The sequence below is a fragment of the Mytilus californianus genome, unplaced genomic scaffold (assembly GCF_021869535.1).
Source record: "Mytilus californianus isolate M0D057914Y unplaced genomic scaffold, xbMytCali1.0.p SCAF_11, whole genome shotgun sequence".
Lineage (NCBI taxonomy): Eukaryota > Metazoa > Mollusca > Bivalvia > Mytilida > Mytilidae > Mytilus > Mytilus californianus.
The window spans coordinates 44448252-44468462 of record NW_026262593.1 but is presented as its reverse complement, the minus strand read 5'-3'; the positions used below and the strand labels follow the sequence as shown (position 1 = coordinate 44468462).

The 20211-nt window shown below is 30.9% G+C and overlaps 1 protein-coding gene across 1 annotated transcript; it reads right to left on the bottom strand.

The window, feature by feature from the left end:
- Positions 1 to 4568: 4568 nt before the first annotated feature.
- Positions 4569 to 19807, bottom strand: LOC127720154 (alanine--glyoxylate aminotransferase-like). The gene is made up of 12 exons (XM_052226624.1): positions 19440 to 19807; positions 18272 to 18350; positions 17492 to 17605; positions 16850 to 16914; positions 16460 to 16560; positions 15611 to 15681; positions 14402 to 14486; positions 12687 to 12782; positions 11344 to 11413; positions 10901 to 10996; positions 7862 to 7944; positions 4569 to 7555 (listed from the first exon to the last, which is right to left on the bottom strand). The coding sequence occupies exons 1-12, from the start codon at positions 19692 to 19694 to the stop codon at positions 7399 to 7401; spliced, it is 1272 nt and encodes a 423-aa protein (XP_052082584.1). The 5' UTR covers positions 19695 to 19807; the 3' UTR covers positions 4569 to 7398.
- Between the last annotated feature and the right edge of the window lie 404 nt (positions 19808 to 20211).

Below are 20211 nucleotides of genomic sequence, written 5' to 3'. Positions count from 1 at the left end.
TTATATGAAGAAAATTAAGATTTAAAAAAAAAAAAAAGGGTTCACTGACATAACTGCAGATGAGTAGAATAGTTGATTTCTTGTTTAAACTGCATGAGTAGAACAGTTGATTTTTTGTTTAACAGTTCATTTAGATATTTTTTAAGTTTTTTCGGTGTCGACATATTGTGTTTCGTGAGGAAACATCAATCATGACCATGGAAAAATGCATTTATTATAATTTAAACTAAGTGAAATATTTAATTTATTTCATTAATCATGTAACAATGATTATCAAATGACAGTGGCCATGGTATTTTGACCCCCCCTGCCATAGTATATTGAACCCCTACTACAGACCTCTAATTTCAAAAAAATTAGCTATTCTTACTCCTTTGCATAGTAATAATACTCCAATAAATAGGTGGAATGTATTAAACTTGTTAGAAAAGATGTTTGGAAAATTTTACTTAGCCATGGTATTTTGAACCCCTGCCATGGTATATTGACCCCCTACTATAGACCTCCAATTTCAAAAATTTTAGCTATTCTAACTCCTTTACATAGTAATAATGCTCCAATAAATAGGTGGAATGTATTAAACTTGTTAGAATAATGTTTGGAAAATTTTACTTAGCCATAGTATTTTGACCCCTTGCCATGGTATATTGACCCCCCCCCCCTTTATATACCTCCAATCTAAAAAAAAATATAGCTATTCTAACTCATTTACATAGTTATAATACTGCAATAAGTAGCTGATATGTATTTAACATGCTGGAAAAGATATTTGGAAAATTTTACTTAGCCATGGTATTTTGACCCCCTGCCATGGTATATTGAACCCCCTACTATACACCTCCAATTTAAAAAAAATCATAGCCAACATATTGTACATTAGGTAATCTGCAATACTATCTAAATCAGGGGGGTTCAATTTTCCATGGTGGGGGTTCAAAATACCATATAGGAACAAGAGTGCACATGCTGAAATGTCTCGCCTTCTTTACTAACCATTGATTTTATGTTGATAGTCCTAAATATAAAGCTTTACTACAAGTAACACATAAACTTAACATGATCCAAGAAAATGAGGTCAAGGTCAGATAAACCAAACGAGAAGTTCATGTACACCTTACAATCATTCAATAAACCAAACATAGTTGACCTATTGCTTATCGTTTCTAAGAAACAGTCTTAACCAAGAAAACTTAACATTGACCAGTGAACTATGCCAGACAGACATGTACACCTTACAATCAATGTATGCATCAAATACAGTTGACCTATTGCTTATAGTATCTAAGAAATAAAACTTAACCATGAAAACTTAACATTGACCAATGAACCATGAAAATGAGGTCAAGGTCAGATGATACCTGCCAGACAAACATATACACCTTACAATCCTTCCATACAACAAATATAGTTGATCTATTGCTTATAGTTGAAGAAAAACAGACCAAAACACAAAAACTTAACACTGAGAAATGAAATGTGAAAATGAGGTCAAGGTCAAATAAAACCTGCGAGACTGACATGTACATCATAAAATATTTCCATACACCAAATATAGTTGACCTATTGCATATAGTATTAGAAAAAAAGACCAAAACTCAAAAACTTAACTTTGACCACTGAACCCTGAAAATGAGGTCAAGGTCAGATGACACCTACCAGTTGGACATTTACACCTTACAATCATTCCATATACCAAATATAGTAGACCTACTGCTTATAGTATCTGATATATGGACTTGACAACGAAAACTAAACCTTGTTCACTGATCCATGAAATGAGGTCGAGGTCAAATGAAAATTGTCTGATGGGCATGAGGACCTTGCAAGGTACGCACATACTAAATATAGTTATCCTATTACTCATAATAAGAAAGAAATTAACATTACAAAAAATGTTGCCCTTTTTTTTCAAGTAGTCACTGAACCATGAAAATGAGGTCAAGGACAATGGACATAGGACAGACGGAAACTTTGTAACATTAGGCATCTATATACAAAGTATGAAGCATCCAGGTCTTCTAGCTTTCAAAATATAAAGCTTTTAGGAAGTTAGATAATGCAGCCGTAGCCGCCGCTGCCGCCGGATCACTATCCCCATGTCGAGCTTTCTGCGACAAAAATGACCCTGGGGTCAAAATACCATATGGTATAATGACCCTGAGTCAATTTTCCATATAATATTTTGACCGCAGGTTCACTTTTCAGGGAGTTCAAAATACCATATGACACCGATTTTAGGTGATGTTCCTATTGCCTAGTCTTTACTTTTGTATACTGTTGTTTGTCTTTTCGTTGTTTTTCATCTTTTGAAATGGCATTGTCAGTTTGTTTTCAACTGAGATTGAATATCCCTTTGGTATCTTTCACCTCTCTTTTAAAGTATGATTTGGGTTTTTTTTCATGTTGATTTCATTATGTTGATTTGGAATTTAATGGTCCTTTGTTTTACAGAAAAATGTCCAAATCAGTTACTTTAGAATATGTTTAAAAGGTGATGTTGGGTAAACCAATCAATCAAACAAAATATCACAACTTTATAAAAATAGTAAAATAAGCATGTTCTAGTAATTATTTTAACTTCATATAATTTTCACACCTTTTTATGGGAAAATTTCGTTAATGGGCCCATGAAATCATAAATTTTCATAGATGGTCAGGTGTAATATAAAAATGAAAGCCACACATATTGTATCCCAGCAGATACTAAATTGCTTTAAACAATAGTAATCTGAGTAGAATATTCACAGTAGATTCAAAGTTTGACAGAAAATGAACAAACAAATAATATGATACCAATTGATTAAAAAGTAAATTTCATCACTTTTATCTCCAATTATGAGTCATCGAAGAAAGCATTTCTATTCCTCGTGTGCTGTTTAATTTAACAGTTCCTTTAATTTATTTGGATCGAAATATTTCCCCTCCAAAATTCATGTGCACGCCCAGGCATTTTGAAGTTAATGCAGCTATGTGACTGAATGATTAAATAAGTCAGATTTCACTTTTAAAGTTCTTAATTTTTTGACACCTTGAAGGGTGCAATTAACAGTAACTGTAACTGATCAACGTTTATTGTATTAATTAACCGGACCAATATGAGTATATACGCATATGGTCATGACCATACGCGTATGGTCCAAATACTCATATGGTCCAGAACATATCCAATTGAAATGTGCTGTTACGGAAACTCTGAATTTAAATTTTGATATTTATTGTCGGTGACTGATTTTATTGCACAAAAATACATTATGAATCAAGTGCGCTTCAAAATTCACATTTGAAACGACCCCTTTCATTTTACCTGTCAGTCGGTGTAAACAGTCGTTACAGAGACTTTCCGTAATTCTTTATTAGCAGTAGGACCACTTTATTTTGTGTATGGAATGATTGTAAGGTGTACGTGTCTGTTTGGCATGGTTCATAAGATTGTGGCCTCATTTTCATAAAACATTGATAATGTCAATTTTATTTGATAGTTGTAGTAAAACCTTCTTATTACAGACAATCAACATGAAGTCAATGATAAGTAAAACAGGTGAGACATTTCAGCATGTGAACTCTTGCTTTTGTATCCAAATTATTTTTCCAATTTCACAGGGCCCACATCAGCCCAATGCTACAGCCAATGAAAATAGGTGATCACCAGATCAATTAATTCTGATTAATAAAAGTGACCATGTTGGTCATTTTAAATATATTGCATTATATCATTTCAGAGATGAAGATATATTGAGATAGTCTACTTACTGGCCATAGTCCACGGATCAAATTTCAGAAGACCCATCAAATGACCATTAAATTAACATTTGATCACAAATGGACAGCCACTGAAGAGAAAATGACCAATAATAATCTTTTGCTTAAATCCTTTGTACTATATTCTTTTACAGCAGCCATTTGGAAGCACCTGATATAAATTTGACACTGAACACATTAAGAGTGATTAATGCCTATGTTGGTTTCATCAAGATGATATTTGATAGTCTATGTCAAATGTATTCACAACTTTCTCAAACTGATGGCTTTGATAGCCAAGTGCTCTTTAATAGTAGTTCATGTACTGTATCACTAGCCTTTCAACACTTAGATTATGATTTCGAACCCAGCATGATGCAGGTGCATTCAACTCCAATCTTAATTGACAACAATTGTCAGTCTTCCTGCAAAAGGTTGTGGTTCTATGCTATTCCTGCTTCCTCCACCGATAAAACATGATGCCCACGACATGGCCAATAGTGCTGAAAGTGCTGATAAACACAAAAAATCAATCAATCATCTTAAGACTGCAGTCCATTTAGAGCTTGGTATATTTTTTTAGGCACCTGTCTACTGTTTAGACTCTACATTGACACTGAAGTGTGTTTTGGTTTTTTGTTGGGTTGATGTCTAATTGATGTATACCTCACATCTCTTTTTGTTCATTTAAAAAAATTGCTTATAAAGGCAGACAAAGTGGAGACAAAGTGGAGACAGCAGTTAGATGACAATAGACCTGAAGCGATGACAAATGTTGACATCAGCCTTATAGCTTTGCAAATGAGTAAAACAGAAATAAATATACAGGCTACTGGAAGAATATTTTATTATAAATATAAACTTTTAAAACTATCTCTTTCATTTAAATATTATATTATCAAGCCTCCATTGTAATATAATATTTGTATAATTAACAAAAGCTCATATATAACTTAGCCTATATCAGCAATAGTTGTATAAATTTACAGCACTATAAATATCTTATTTTATAAAATGTACCATATAGGACCTCTCCATTTATATAGTGAAATGTTTCTTTCATGTAATATATGTCATAGTTCATGATCAACAAAGAAGATGAAATTGTATTTAATTCTATCACAGCTCTGATTAACAAAATTCATATAAAAACAACCTGTCTCTATCTATTACTTTGAAATATACTGAAATCCAGCAACAGAAAATGTTCATTACAAGTGCTATTATATGTTCAAATATTTGATAATAATTTTTTTCAACTAAACATTAACATATTTGAAATAAAATAAGAGCTAACACTGGTAATAAATTTGAATATAAAGGCCAAGGCCATGAGAAAATTTCAAACATCAATATCTTGCATGAATTATTTCTTAAATTTATTATGTATAAAATCTTTCTTAAATTGATTCATACATTGAATTTAGTATAAAGTACAGCAATTCATCAACTAATGAATTAAAACCTATGGCTGTATAATTAACTTGATGTAAACATAGGAATTTTATAAGCATATCTTGATATATTTAGAGTTATCCTCCATTAAGATTAAGAGTTGTCTCCCATACACTTACATCTCTGAATCATCATATTGATTCTAAAAGATTGAAAGACAAATTAAAATTGATTAAAAAGGAATTTGAATTTCTGTATGATCATAAGTATTGTAATGTACTTTTTTCTATACATTGTTGATTAATACATTATGGAATTTGCCATTTACAAACTTGGCTGCTTATTTTCTAAGTTTACATGATTAGGCATTTTATCTATATAACTAAGGGATGTTTACCATTATAGTAATTTGAGGGATTATTTTATTGTTAGTGGAGAGTTAAACATGTTAAAACAGTCAATATGGATCAAATTATTGAACTTATTGTCAATGAAGAATGTTAAACGCAGTAGTCAGAGGAAAAATGTACATAACAGACATACTAATTGTTAAATTATGTATCATTGTCATTTTGCTTAGTTTCTTTTGTTACCTATTCTGACATCGGACTCGGACTTCTTTTAAACTGAGTTTTACTGTGCATATTGCTATGTGTTTCTTTATTCTACATTGGCTAGAGGTATAGAGGGAGGGTTGAGATCTCAAAAAACATGTTTAACCCGCCGCATTTTTGCGCCTGTCCCAAGTCAGGAGTCTCTGGCGTTTGTTAGTCTTGTATGATTTTTAATTTTAGTTCATTTATATGTTTTGGAGTTTAGTATGACGTCCATTTTCAATGAACTAGTACACATTTTTATTTAGGGGCCAGCTGAGGCCCACCTCTGGGTGCGGGATTTTCTTGCTGCGTTGAAGACCCATTGGCGGCCTTCGGCAGTTTTCTGCTCTTAGGTTGGGTTGTTGTCTCTTTGACATATTCCCCATTTCCATTCTCAATCATATACAAAGTAATAAAGGACTAGAATAGAAGTGAACATTGTCACACAATGAAATAAAGATTAAAAGATGACCTGGCAGTAGATTGAAAAATCTTTATAGGTGAATGAGTAAACTTCTTAATTTGACCCCAAAATAGTAAGTCAGTTGACCAATATAGATCCAAATACAAACACAAAAAAAATCACATTTATCCAATAAAGATGTTATGTTGTAAATCAATATTGGTTCAAGTATACAACATATATACTTCCATTTCTAAATCAAGGTCATTTTATTTACAAGAAAAACTGTTTCAACAACATGTATACATTGAATATACAATATGATTGGTCCCAAAAATGTTTTTTTCATCATGAAATTTTAAAATAAAACTTTTTACTTGAAGTCAATTATCTGAATATTATATAATGCAGGATACTCCCAAAATGACAATTTTGTTGCCTGACAGGAATTTAGATAATAAATAATTGATTCATCTTAACTTGCTTGTGACTTAAAAACAAAATGAACAAGTCATGAATATTTATTGGTCTACACTAAATTTGATGATGCCTGATAAATATTGCAGTTTTTGGACCCTTTATAAAAACATTAGATCAAACAATACGACATCAGTGGAATAACCAATCATCTTTGAGCTTAATGGTTCATGTGACATTATTTGATATGTAAATGACTGATTCACACAGTTTTATTGCATTATTGCATGTTTCCATTTTTATGTTAACGTACACACTCCAAATTGAGAATTCTCATGTAATACCATGTAATATAAATGTTGATGGAAAAAATTTTTACATAGGAGGAAAGTGAGTAGCCTGTAATTCAGTGGTTGTTGTTGGTAATTTTCAAGATGTATTTTAAACAAATGCTTTTAAAATTCATTGAAATCAAGCAGTCTATATTATGCCAAGCTTGAACAAGTTGGTCTGTCTCAAAGCAAAAGATTGATTAACAAAATAATTAATCTAAACTATAAAACATTTACAGACAAAATATGGCTATTTAAATATTTTAAGAAATAAGATTTCTAACATGTTTTTAAAAAGGTCTTTAAAGAAACAAACATACAAAAATAACTTGAAACAAAAAACAATCAGTAATTTATTCTTAAACAAATAAAACATAAGTGATTGTCTTTCTCTTTAAAACATCTCAATTATATCATAGCTGACAGAAAAATTCCATATTACAAATTTCATGATCACACAATATCTTTTTCCATTGACTGAATAATACAAAGCAACATATATATTTATTCACAATGATCACAGCCTTGATTTAAATCCTACATGTTTTAAAGCTTCTGATAATGCTCTTAGGACACGATTAACATTGTCAGGTGTAGCATTGTATCCCATGATTCCTATTCTCCAGATCTTTCCTGCCTGAGCTCCTAGACCTCCCGATATCTCTACCTTATATCTAACAAAAAATAAAAATTAACAGCATTTGATATGCAAATTTTTACATAAACTATCTGTTTTTAATGTGTACGGCAATATAAATATCATGCTTGGTATCTGACAGATTAATAATGTCTTTTAAGAATAATGTTATTTGGCAGATTTACAATACTTTATGATTTTAACATTTCAGGGGCCATACGTACTTCATAAATATTCACTGTATTATTGTATAAAAAAAAGTCTAAAGCTATCATAGAGTAAATCAATACATCTTTCAACTTTAATAATGATAAAAAAAATCATAATTCAGAAAAGATCTTACTGATTCATGGCATAATCTGCTACTTCTTTCCAATTAACACCAGGTGGCACTTTTACACCAGTAACACATGGAAGACGGACAGACTGAAATTGATACAAACTTTAATCATTCTAACTTTTATAAAATGTAAGATATATTGTCAGATATAGTTATTTTGTTTTTACAGAAATGTCCCACATTTCATTTACATACATCAGATGACCAGTCTTACAGACGGAATGGAAAAACTAGAGGGGCATTGTATGTCCTTGGCTATATGTTGTTTGTACATATGATCTTCATCTTCCTTTTGGAAACTGACATTGCTACTATATGCTATGGGTTTTTCTCATTGTTGATTGCAATAAGAATGCACAAGTTGTTGTGGTAAGCATACCCCCACTATAAATGATCTAGTACCTGAAATTCAGAAGTAGGTGTCTTACAGATCCAAAAATCTCACACAGGTTACTTCTCATTACTATTGAGCTGCTGACCATATATGAGAGTTCAGTAATTTATGTGAAAAGTGTGACAAAAAATTTAAAGTTCATTCAACATATTGAAAAGTTCAAACTATCAGCAAATTAAACAGTAAGTAGGTATCTGACTGACCCGAAAAGTCCTCACATGCTACAACTAATCACTGCTGAGCTGCTGACCAAACACGAAGTCATTCTGTTCAAATATTTGTTTGCCAAATAGACTGACTAACCCACAGACAAGGTGATTGCAATATAGGGCAACTTTTAGAGTGGGGGTAAAATAAAGTGACTGGTTACATTTTTTCCCTTTGGACTTTGTTAGATAGTTGTTTCATTGGCAATCAAACCACACCTCCTTTGTTTTTATATTGTTGTTCTGTTGTGATAACCTTCTCACAGAGTCATCTTGCACTTTTTCTTTGAATTGTGTACATGTGTGTCAAATCTGAAACTGTGCAAAAGTTAATTTTTCTTTCATTTGTATATCTATGTAATCTGTAAGTTTTCCAGTTTGCTTAGAATCTGGTTAGAATGCATTAAGGAATAGCAGTACTGTAGTTGAGGTGTTGCCGCTATCAATCAAGATTTGACTGTTTTACCTACAATTGAAGGCGGCAACTCTTCAACTACAGTACTGTTATTCCTATTCTTAATGCATCGCAAAAAGAAATAGTACATTAAAAATTATAACAAGAGTGCACACACTGAAATGTCTCCCCTGTTTTACTGACCATTGATTTTATGTTCAAAGTCTTAAAGATAACGGTTTTCCAAGTATTACATAAACTTAATATTTTTAAAGATCCATGACAATGAGTTCAAGGTCAGGTAAATCCTGTCGGACAGAAATTTTCACCTTATAATTATTCCATACACCATATATAGTTGACCTATTGCTTATGGTAAATGAAAAATACCTTCTGAAATATAAAGCTTTATACAAATGGTTTACACTGCTGCTGATGCTGTTGTAAAAAAAATAATCCCTAAGTCTTGCATACCTGACTTTCATGGCAGGTGAGACAAAAATGTATAAATCTAAGATAATATAAAATTCTGTGGGTCTTCATGAATGATTTCAGCACATAAACATCATGGCAAACCATGGCGTCATACAAAAAATAAACTGCTTTGCCTAACGCAGCTGGATACGACCGCAGAGATCCAACCCTGATCATTTGGGGCAAAAATGGACACAATATTCAAGCTTGATACAGGTCTGAATTTGGATTGTAATTAAATATTTGACACATTATAGGTTTCTGACACAAAATAAATGTAGTCAAAGAACTTAAAATTGGTTATATGATTTGAATTTATATTTAATTGAAGATTTCTTGCTTTTGTGCAATACACTGTGCTGTTGAGCAATACTTAGTAAATCTGTTTTCAGACTATATACAAAGAATTAGCAAAATAAATTGTGACCCCAATTTTTCTTTGGAAAATTGACAATTTCTTAAATCTTGAGGGAAAAAAATTGCCTCCCCTCCAAAATTTTTTTTTACCCCCCCCCCCCCTTTTCCTCATTCGAAAAAAATAACGTTTGAAGAAATTTTTTATTTGCAAAATGTGGTACAATTTAAGAAAATCAAAAATCAATACACTAAAAAAGTTTAATAACACAAGTTGTTGCCTGAAAATAAAACAATTGCTTGTTTTAGACCCTTTTTGGCCCCTAATTCCTGAACGGTTTGGGCAACTACCCCCAAAATGAATCCCAACCATCTAATTGTGGTATTGAACCTTGTTGTACAATTTCAGAGCAATCACAATATGTATACACAAGTTATTGTCCTGAAACTAGAAAAATGCTTGTTTTGGGCCCCTTTTGGGCCCCTAATTCCTAAATGGTTAGGACCATCATCCCAAAAAACAATCCCAACCTTCCTTTTGTGGTATTGAACCTTTTGATTAAATTTCATAGAGATCCATACCAATAAACTTAAGTTATTGTTCGGAAACAAAATGTCTTCGGACGACAATGATGCAGATGACAATGATGTCATGATAGCATTATATGACCCCAAAATATTTTTGCGGTCCTATAAAAATGCTCAAACCTTAGACTATTTCTTTACTTGTGCGATTCAGATTTGGATAATATCTCATTAAAACAGTGTTTTTGAGGCAGGTGTTTTATTTTCGATTATATTATATTAATCTAACAATTGTTGATTACAACAATTCAATATGGCAGATCAAGGCATGTCATTTGTGGATTTGACAGAAAATTTGAGCTAGCAAAATAAATGGAAAATGTGTCCATGGGACACAGATGATGGCCCACTTGCATATCACATTATAAAGAGGCACAACTTGAGAACGGTAAAAGTGACACCACCCATATTGGAACTTGATCTGGGTTTTGTGGTAATAAGCATTGTGTGTAAGTTTCATAACATTTTGTTGAGGCAAACTTAATTTAGAAAACGAAATACGTTGACAGATATAAGGACGAACAAGGGTAGCACTTAATGCCCCCTCCTGTGACAGCAGGGGCATAAAAATTGTTACATAAAGATAGAATAAGAATAAAAATTTGATTTGAATTTATCTATAGTATTAATTTTACCTTATCTTGAACAAAAAGTTCCAAACCCATCCTCTCTACTCCTTCATGTAACATCTCAGCACATCTCTTGTGAGTAACCCAACTATTTTCTAAACCCTAGAAAAGAAAATTTACCATTACAAATGACAATTTGCAATACATAGTATCCAATATTGTGTATATTATAAGTTTACGTAATGTTTCAAACAACATTACTTCGAAATAATCTGAACTTTAAAGAAATTTTTCATTCACAAGTGACATGAAATTCATATAAAATTATCCTTATTTTTATCCATCAACAACAAGCAAAACATCCCTCAAACTTCATTGTCAAAACACGCTGAAAAATCTTCAATTCCATTTCATAGCTTAATACTTTTTTCTTTCTAAATGAAACTCCAAACATGCAACACATAAACATAATTTTTATTTTTTAACTCCTTTATATTATATATAATTACTTCTTCTACTAGTCTGGAAAATCCTTCTCTCAATGCATAAACACTCATTATAGGGCCTGTGTGGTGGTATCTGAAATAATAATAACATGTATGTCTCTTGATATTTTTACTGTTTAAAGACAGACTGACTGAACCAAAACCTCCTAAATTTCGTGTTGGAAGAGTTCCATTAAGTGGATACCAATGGTATGCAGGGATCTCAAAGAAAATAATTAAATACCGCTAAAATTGACAACATTTTCCTGATATTTAACGCTTAAGTAATCTGCATCTTTTAATGGTTGACTAGTTTTGCTGATTTGATCTCCGTCTTCCGAACTATTATGATTTATTATTGATAAATACGCAGATTTCTATTCTGGTCACTTTAGGGTGAAAAGGTCACTTGTGATATCATAAACACACATCAAAAAGATGAGAAGAATTACAGGTTACTCTAAGGCCATATGGCAGCTTTGTTTTTTTTATTCAAATAAATGGATATGAGGAAATTTTATAGAGGGCTTTACATACATTAATCCTGTCATCCAGTGATTTAACTTGAAAAGTCAGGAAGAGCCCAACCAAACAGAAATAAGATTTGAATTGGTATGCGAGAGATTGAACTTAAGTACTGGTAAAATAACAAATTCCTTTGTATTCCTTCGTATATAAATATATAAAAGGCTGCACAAGTATAATAAACAAATATGCAAAAATATATTACTTGTCATAACACCATTATCATTATCAAATATCATGTCTAAACTATGAGTTATTGATTTTGAATGGGCTCTTTAAGTTCACAAATCCTAACAACAATGTATTCAAATATTTTGAAAATTGAATATAAAGTCAAATTATAGATTAATTGTGCATGGGCAGACAGAAAGAAAGACAAGCAAATGATGAATAGGTATTAAAATAAATCAGAAAATAATCATTTTAAGTTGTCCATAAATTATAAAGAACCCCCCATTATCATCTAGACGGAAGTTATTTTTATTGTCTACAGCATTCACAGGTTAATGAAAAATCACTTAGATAGGTTTCAATATGATGCAATTTGAGTTTGAGTTACTTTCCTTGGCCACCATTTTGGAGGTGTAAATGGTTGATTTTCCTATTTGACTATTAAACTAAATTGAAACATACAGTACAAACAAGTGTGATTAAAGATCTTTACTAGATTGAAGTGATGAATCAAGCATGGCTAAAAGCAATCAAAATTGTGAACATTTTCTAAAGTCTAGCAGTCAGTATAACAAGTTTATGAAGGAATTTGTGCAACATGTGATAAAAGGGAAGTAACCCTTACTCAAATTGTGAAACCTACACAAATGTATCTATATACAGGTACACACCTTCTAGCACTGTCCTCACATCCCCAATAGTTTGATAGGTGATTCATATCAAAGTAGAATGATCTAACTGGTGTCTTCCTCTTCAGTACCTTCTCTCTGCAAGAAAATTTGTATTTTTAAAACTGAACTGGTTGAATTTTTATTTGACTAATCGTTGTGTCTAACCAGAAATCATGTCATGCTTATCGAAGACAATTTGGCATAATTGAATTTGATTAAAAATAACAAAAAGTGGAAGTGTAGGTATTGATTAATTGTTATTGAATTTCCTTTCCTTTTATTCTTATAATTTTTCTCTAACATTAGCAATGATTCATCTTAAATAAACTGTTATTACACATCAAAATAGCTTACAAAATATGCAATACTGTGGATTCATTTATTTATGTGGGTACCAATTTTCGTAGATTAATGAAAAATTGTATTTTCATGGATATTTGATTTTGTGGTCTTATAAGTATGCATACAAGCGTATATAAAATTTGTTCTTCCGTGAATATTGTCAGTGATTGTTTCTATCTCTTTACTATTTCCGTCTTTAGTATTTTTTGTATTTATGTCAGACATTTGATTGTCCCCTGAATTTATTCACAATAGTAGACTAGTGCAATTATGACTTTGTTATACAGTTGGTGCTTGACCATCACTGAAGACAATAATGATGACCTCTAGAATATATTGTTTTAGTTAACTGTTGTTGTGTTGCTGTCTAATGAATGTTTACGCTATCTCTTTTTATTCCCACTATACGATGTTCTTTGATCTTGATTTGGACATTTTGATATATATTCGGAATCCTCTGGTTTTATCTGTGCCATCAAAAATTTTGCATCCTAATCCTTCTTTTCTTTTATAAATTTATTACATATAGTTTAAGAAGCCATTTTTGAAATCTTATGGAATCCTCAATATTTTTTAATAGTTTTTGAAAGAAAAAAGAGGGCAATGTTAATTGTATGAAAAATCTAGAGAGAATCATTTTCTGCCAAATTTTCAATGGCTTATATCTCAAAAACAAGGACATGAACTTTTCATTTTTTTCAGCTTTTCTTGTTTGGTAATTTACATACATGTACTATCAATTTATAAAAGTCTTTTAAAAAGCTTGTTATTTTGAAACAGAGCAGTCGACATCCTTAATTTGATCCCACTGCTAAATATGAAATGTGTTGTTACTGAAGTGTAGAAAAGAGCTACTTGTTAATTGAAATCTATGTCTATCAGTTCAATGTATTGTTGGGTTTCTGTCTAATTGATGTATATCCCATATCTACTTTTATTCATAAAACAAGACTACATAACAAAATTGGCCAAGTAACATTTTTAAAATTTAACACATGTGATACTCAAGGTTGATAATCTTTGTTATGAGGATGCCATCAATTTTCATTTTTTTAAACGCATGTTGTTCCACAAATGAGAACTGCCTCTTGTCTCTTGGTTAGAAGTATGCTTGCCTGAAATTCAGACGAATGAAGATTTGATTCCCATATAGCTGAAATCAAAACAGCTTTTTCTCAACAGCACGTTTCATTCAGGAGTAAATTAAAAGATTGTTTTAGAATGGTTTCAAAAAAATATGTCCACATAAGGTTGCTTTGTGACCTAGCAAAGTAAAAAATCTGATTCTAAATGTCTGTCTACTACAAAGTGTCATATTTTCTCTGATGCAATCATCCTTCTAACTTAACAAGCAAATCAGATACACAACTTACTTTCCTTTTTCTGAAAATGATATTGGACTGGCTCCTGGTGGTGCACTTAAAACTTTCTGGGAACCAGTGTATATACAGTCAATTTCTACAGAAGAAATAAAATTCATTTGTTAAATGGATCTAATTCTAGTGGATCTTTTATGTTAAAGCAATCAAATAACAAAATATAAGACTTTATTTAATCATTTTGTTTTTAAAATGCACTAGATCAAAGTCAATTCCAATTAATTTCATTATGTTTTTTAGCTTTAATAATTTTGCAGTCTTTTTATTTTGATTTTTAAAGAATGATTAGATGACTGAATATAATTTTTTTTTAAATCAACTCTGAAAATTAAGCAATTACTAAAATATTTCTACATTCTTGTTCAACTTTTCAAAATTGAAACTAACATGCAGTATGTAATTCTTTTTTGTACATTTTTGTGATTAAAATTATATGCTCCAATTTTATTTTAATAATTTTACATAATTTTTGTGAATCAAAATTGTTTTTTTTCTAATTCAATGGAGACAATGATATTCTGTAATGTGAATTGTATTTTCAGAAACAAGGGATACAATGGTAACCTGTTAATGTAAACTGTATTTTCTGAATCAAAGGAGACAATAGTATTTGGTAAATGTAAATTGTATGTTCTAAATAAAAGGAGACAAAGGTATTTTGTGAATTTAAATTGTATTTTCTTAATCAAAGTAGACAATAGTATTTTGTGAATAGATTGAGACAAAGGTATTTGGTAAATGTAAATTTAATTTTCTGAACTAAGGGAGACAATTAATGATATAATGTGAATGAAGAGCATTTTCTGCATCAAAGCAGACAATGGTCTATAGGAAATATGAATTGTATTTTTGAATCAAGGGAGACAATTTGTGAGGTTAATTGTATTTTCTGAATCAAAAAAGACACTGGTACGCTGTAAACATTAATTTGGAGACAAAGATATGCTGAAAATGTAAATTGTATTTTCTAAATCAAGGGAGATAATGGTATCTTGTGGATGTAAATTGTAATTTTTAAAATCAAGTGAGACAATGGTATTCTGTGAATGTAAATTGCAATTTCCTAAATCAAAGGAGACAATGGTATATGTAAATAGTATTTTCTAAATCGAAGAAGAGAATAGTATTTTGTGAATGAAAATTGTGATTTTCTAAATCAAGGGAGATAAAGGTATTTTGTTGACTACAAAAAAATTAACTGACCCCAATCATCAGCATATAATGGTACACCACCAGCTGCTGCCACTGAATCTACCAATAACAAACAGTTATATCTGAAAATAAATTATACTCCACTTAAATATGACAATTCAGCATACATTTATGATTGATTTAGGTGAAAATTTATGTCATAACATATTTCATATAACTTTATAACACAGTACAAAAAGGATTGCTGCAAACCATTCATTGATTTTTAATTAAAAAAACACGACAATAATATAATTTCCATCAATCTCTCAAATGAATCACTTTGTAATCATTGACAAAAAAAATAACTATGTACAACACTTGCTGTGGATTTCTTAAGCCAGGAATACAAGATTGCAGTTTTTGCCAATGACTTTGACTTTCGGAACATTTGGTTAGACTATACTTTTGTCTTTTGATGGATATCTTGTTTTGTATTATGCCTTTGGCTGTGGGTTTTACACTTGGAAGGCATTTCTGCATCCCTTATGATGATACAATTTTCCATCTGTTGTTGTATATTGCTTTGTGTTGTTTAAGCACCTACATGTAAGTCTACCTCCATTTTTTCCAAACTAATTTGCAAATCTTTGAAATGAATCACAGGAGCATATAACAACATGAAGCCATTTTGCCACAATCATCATACATTCTATTTAAACTAAAGTTAGCTCCCCTTTTGATAATTTTCAGTTAACATCTAAGCAAGTTCTAAATTTGTCACACAGTATAAATTATTGTCTACAAATCACCAACTGAATAATTCTTAGAAATACTAGCTATAATAAGTAGAAATGTTGTCTACTTTTCTTTACACAGTATCATCTTAATTATATATATATCCTATAATATCCAACCAACCTATGACAAAGTTTTCCTACACCTTCTAATGGTTGTACAGTGGACCCTGATGATTCTCCATGTGTAAGAAACAATAACACTGGTCTATATTTTTTTAGTCCCTAAAAAGGTAATTTTAAAAGTTGGATTCAATTTTAGTTTAGGAATATTTCTTTGAATTGAATGATGGAGGGTAGTAGTTAGAGTAATATTTTTGGACATGGTTTGTATAGTACAGATTGGCTACTGATTCTGAATTTTATGCTTTATGAAATATATTGATTTTCGAATCATTTATAATGACCTATTACTTTCTAAAGTGATCTTTTGATATGTAAATCCAAAAAGTTCTCAACTTTTTACCTCTGAAATCAATTTTGAACCCTTTTTACACTTTTTAAAATATCTTACTTCTTCTATTTCTTGAAGATTAAAAACTTGACCCATTGGTTTATTTATTGTTTGAGCAACTGCACCTGAAAAAGAAAAAAAATATGCTATTCATGAATATACTTATGTAATAATTGCTGAAAAATACTGGAGATTCTTTTATTTTCTGTGCGTACCAATTTTCTTGGATAGAGGAATTATTATATTTTTATGGATATTTGATTTTGTGATTTTGCCAATGTCTTCATACAAGCCTATATAAATTTGTACTTGTTTAACATTTAATAATTTGTACTTCATCTGTAACCAAGGTATCTACGAAAATTGGTATCCAACGAAAAATAAGGAAACCACAGTAAATGGATGGCAAGTTAACCAAGGCATATATCTTAAAAATTGCTTTCAACAATAATTTTGATACAAAATTTCAGCAGCATCTATTAAATGTTAATTTTGCCTATACTGAAGGTCTTTTCAGTTTGATCAGCTCTTCAAAATTTGTATTAGGTTTTGGATTTTTAAATATTTTGGACCTGGTGCATCACAGAAGAGACATTAATTGTCAAAATGTGTATCTGGTGATGTAAAATTGGTACCATCAATGTTATTAATAAATATCTAACATTTAAGACTCTATGAGTAACATTTCTCAAATAAACAAACCATTTCTTCGTGCCATGTCAGCATATCTTTCTCCCCATAATCCATTTACACATGCAAGAGTAGTCTCCCCAGGTTCAAGTAAGTTACAAACTGCTGCTTCCATTGCTGCATGACCTAAATGATAAAAGACAATGAGAAATAAGTTGACATTTTTAATAAGAGATGTGTCAATTTTCTTCCTTTTATTTGTTGATTTTCCTTGTGTAATATATATATACTAAGAGTATCTTGTATAAAATATTGTGAAAATATGACTCCTGACAAAAATAAATCTTAAGTTCCTTTAACTATATTTAATACATCAACATTTTACCAATTAATCTACATAAATAAAAGTGAATGGAGATGATACATTAATGAGACAGCAACCAAATGGTACATAACCAAAATATGTCTAGAAGAAAAGATATAACAGAAAGGTGTTTACACAACGTGGCAAGCTCTAAATCATTCTTAGTCTTTAAAACTTATGAAAAGTTGTGAATAATTCAGTGTTCTCCCTTTCCTATAATTAGGAAAAAGTATTTGTGTAGCCTCTTCCTCTCCTCTTCTAAAATCAGGTCAAAGTATTTATGTGGCTCCTTCTTCTCCTTTAAATACTAGGCACAAGTGTGTTTGTGTGGCTGATATTTTTTGTGATCAATTGGTCAATTACCAACCATACTTTTAAATAATAAAAAGCTTTACACATGGCAAATAACAGAAAAGATTCTGTAAAACAAGTTGCTTTAAGAATGGTTATGTAGTAACTGTTTATCATATATCTTTTGTTATACAAACCTGTTCCTGATACACATACAGTCCAATTATTTCTAGTCTGAAATAAATATCTTGTTCCTTCTTTGACTTCGTCCATTATCTACAATCATTTTAAAAAGGTCTAATATTTTGCTTATAATACAGTTAGGCTGTACATCATTTTGTACATCACTCTACATGTAAATTACATAAATATGTAAAGGTTTTTACAAATATACACCTGAAATGTTAAAATTCTTGCTGGGAAAATAAACATGATAAAAACATAACAAATAAAACTATAGCGGCTCTAAAGGGCCTGTGTAGCTCACCAGTACTATGTCCATCTTCAATATTGTAGACTAGATTAGAATTCATGACTAAAATCTCTTTTTGGTTGATCATGTTCTTTGATCATTTTAACTGTTTACAGTTTCTCTCAAGCATCTATATTTTTGCCTAAAGCCAAAAAAAGGTAAAATTGTCATTTAAGAGCAATTTATGCAGGACATGCAACTCCTATAAGCATGATAAGGAGTTGGCTGACAATTTCAGCTGTATTGACCATTTTGCAGTATCCAGTTCTTCTCTTTCCACCAAAAAGAAATAAACATGGTAAAAATCATTATTAAAGGGCAATAACTCCAACAATGCAATACTGTTTTTCTTAAATTGTCATTTTAAAAAGGTCAAGGAACAGTACAGTGTGTTGCTAAATTTGGTAAAATTTGCATAACTTTAGTATTTTGAACTATAACTGATTATGGAGAAAAAATTAATGCTTTTTTTCTACATATTTCAAGGTAGTAATAATGGACTACATGTAGCTGTTTGGATATTTCTGTCAGATCGAATTCTTTCAAAACAGGTGAACAATTGTATATATATATAAAGCACATAAAAGTGGCAACATTTTGTTCTTTAATTTATCTCAGAATCTTCAAATCTCCATATATTTTCTTAAAAAATTTTATGCTTGTAATTTCATATTTTGGCCTTCAAGTCCTGTGTTTTGAGATGGTCCCTAAGGCTAAGTTGACAGTAATATGTCAAGATAAACAAACTTGCAATCTGATACTCACTGATATGGATGATAAAATTTAGGATGTTTAAATAAATTTTACATGATCGTATGAAAGCATGTGAAACATTTAGAATACACTTTCCATGTCCAGAATCTAGCACATGTTTGATGTCAAAATATAATCACCTTAGTAAATTCGGGATGCAAATGTCCAAGCATTGGTAACGCAGAAGCACTTAAAATCCGTGGAGAACTATTTGAAGGTCCTGGTCCCATTAGAAGCTTCTGAGGAATTACCATTGGCCTCAGAAGACTTTGTGGGGGATTTGAAACAGAACTCATCTTTGACTTTGCTATTCTGAAACGACAAGTTCTTGTTTTGCACAAAACATTCAAAACAATCCCGGTATGGGGACGAAAAAGAATACGTAGTTTTTCCATTATCTCATATTCCAGTGATCACAAAAACAGTACTTTTATACTTCTTTTCTTAAAAAGTAAAGAACAACTTAACACACGATTTATAAGTCTATTCTCTTCAGGTAAACGTCCACGATTTCATAGTGATCAATTTTCACTGTATCAAATTAAAAATTTTGTGGGTCAAGGTAGATAGGAAGACTAGAAGACACAATGTTTATCTCTATTTAAATTCATGTTTATTTTAGAAATTCATCTCTGATATGATATAGTGGTGTGCCTTTAAGATTTCATAAGAGGAAATATCGAAAGGAAGAAAAATTCATGATAGAAAGATCGTCTTGTTAAGTCACGATTAACATTTTTGCTTGAAGCCATCCGCTATGAATGTTGCCTGATTTGAGCTGGGACCTTATACAATAGGTCACAAATTTTATCAAATGATTGTTTTATCCATGTGCCACACTTTGAAGTCATGATATAGATATGGATATACAGTTAAGTTAAAAAAAGAACAGCATAGAGCGGAATGGAATGG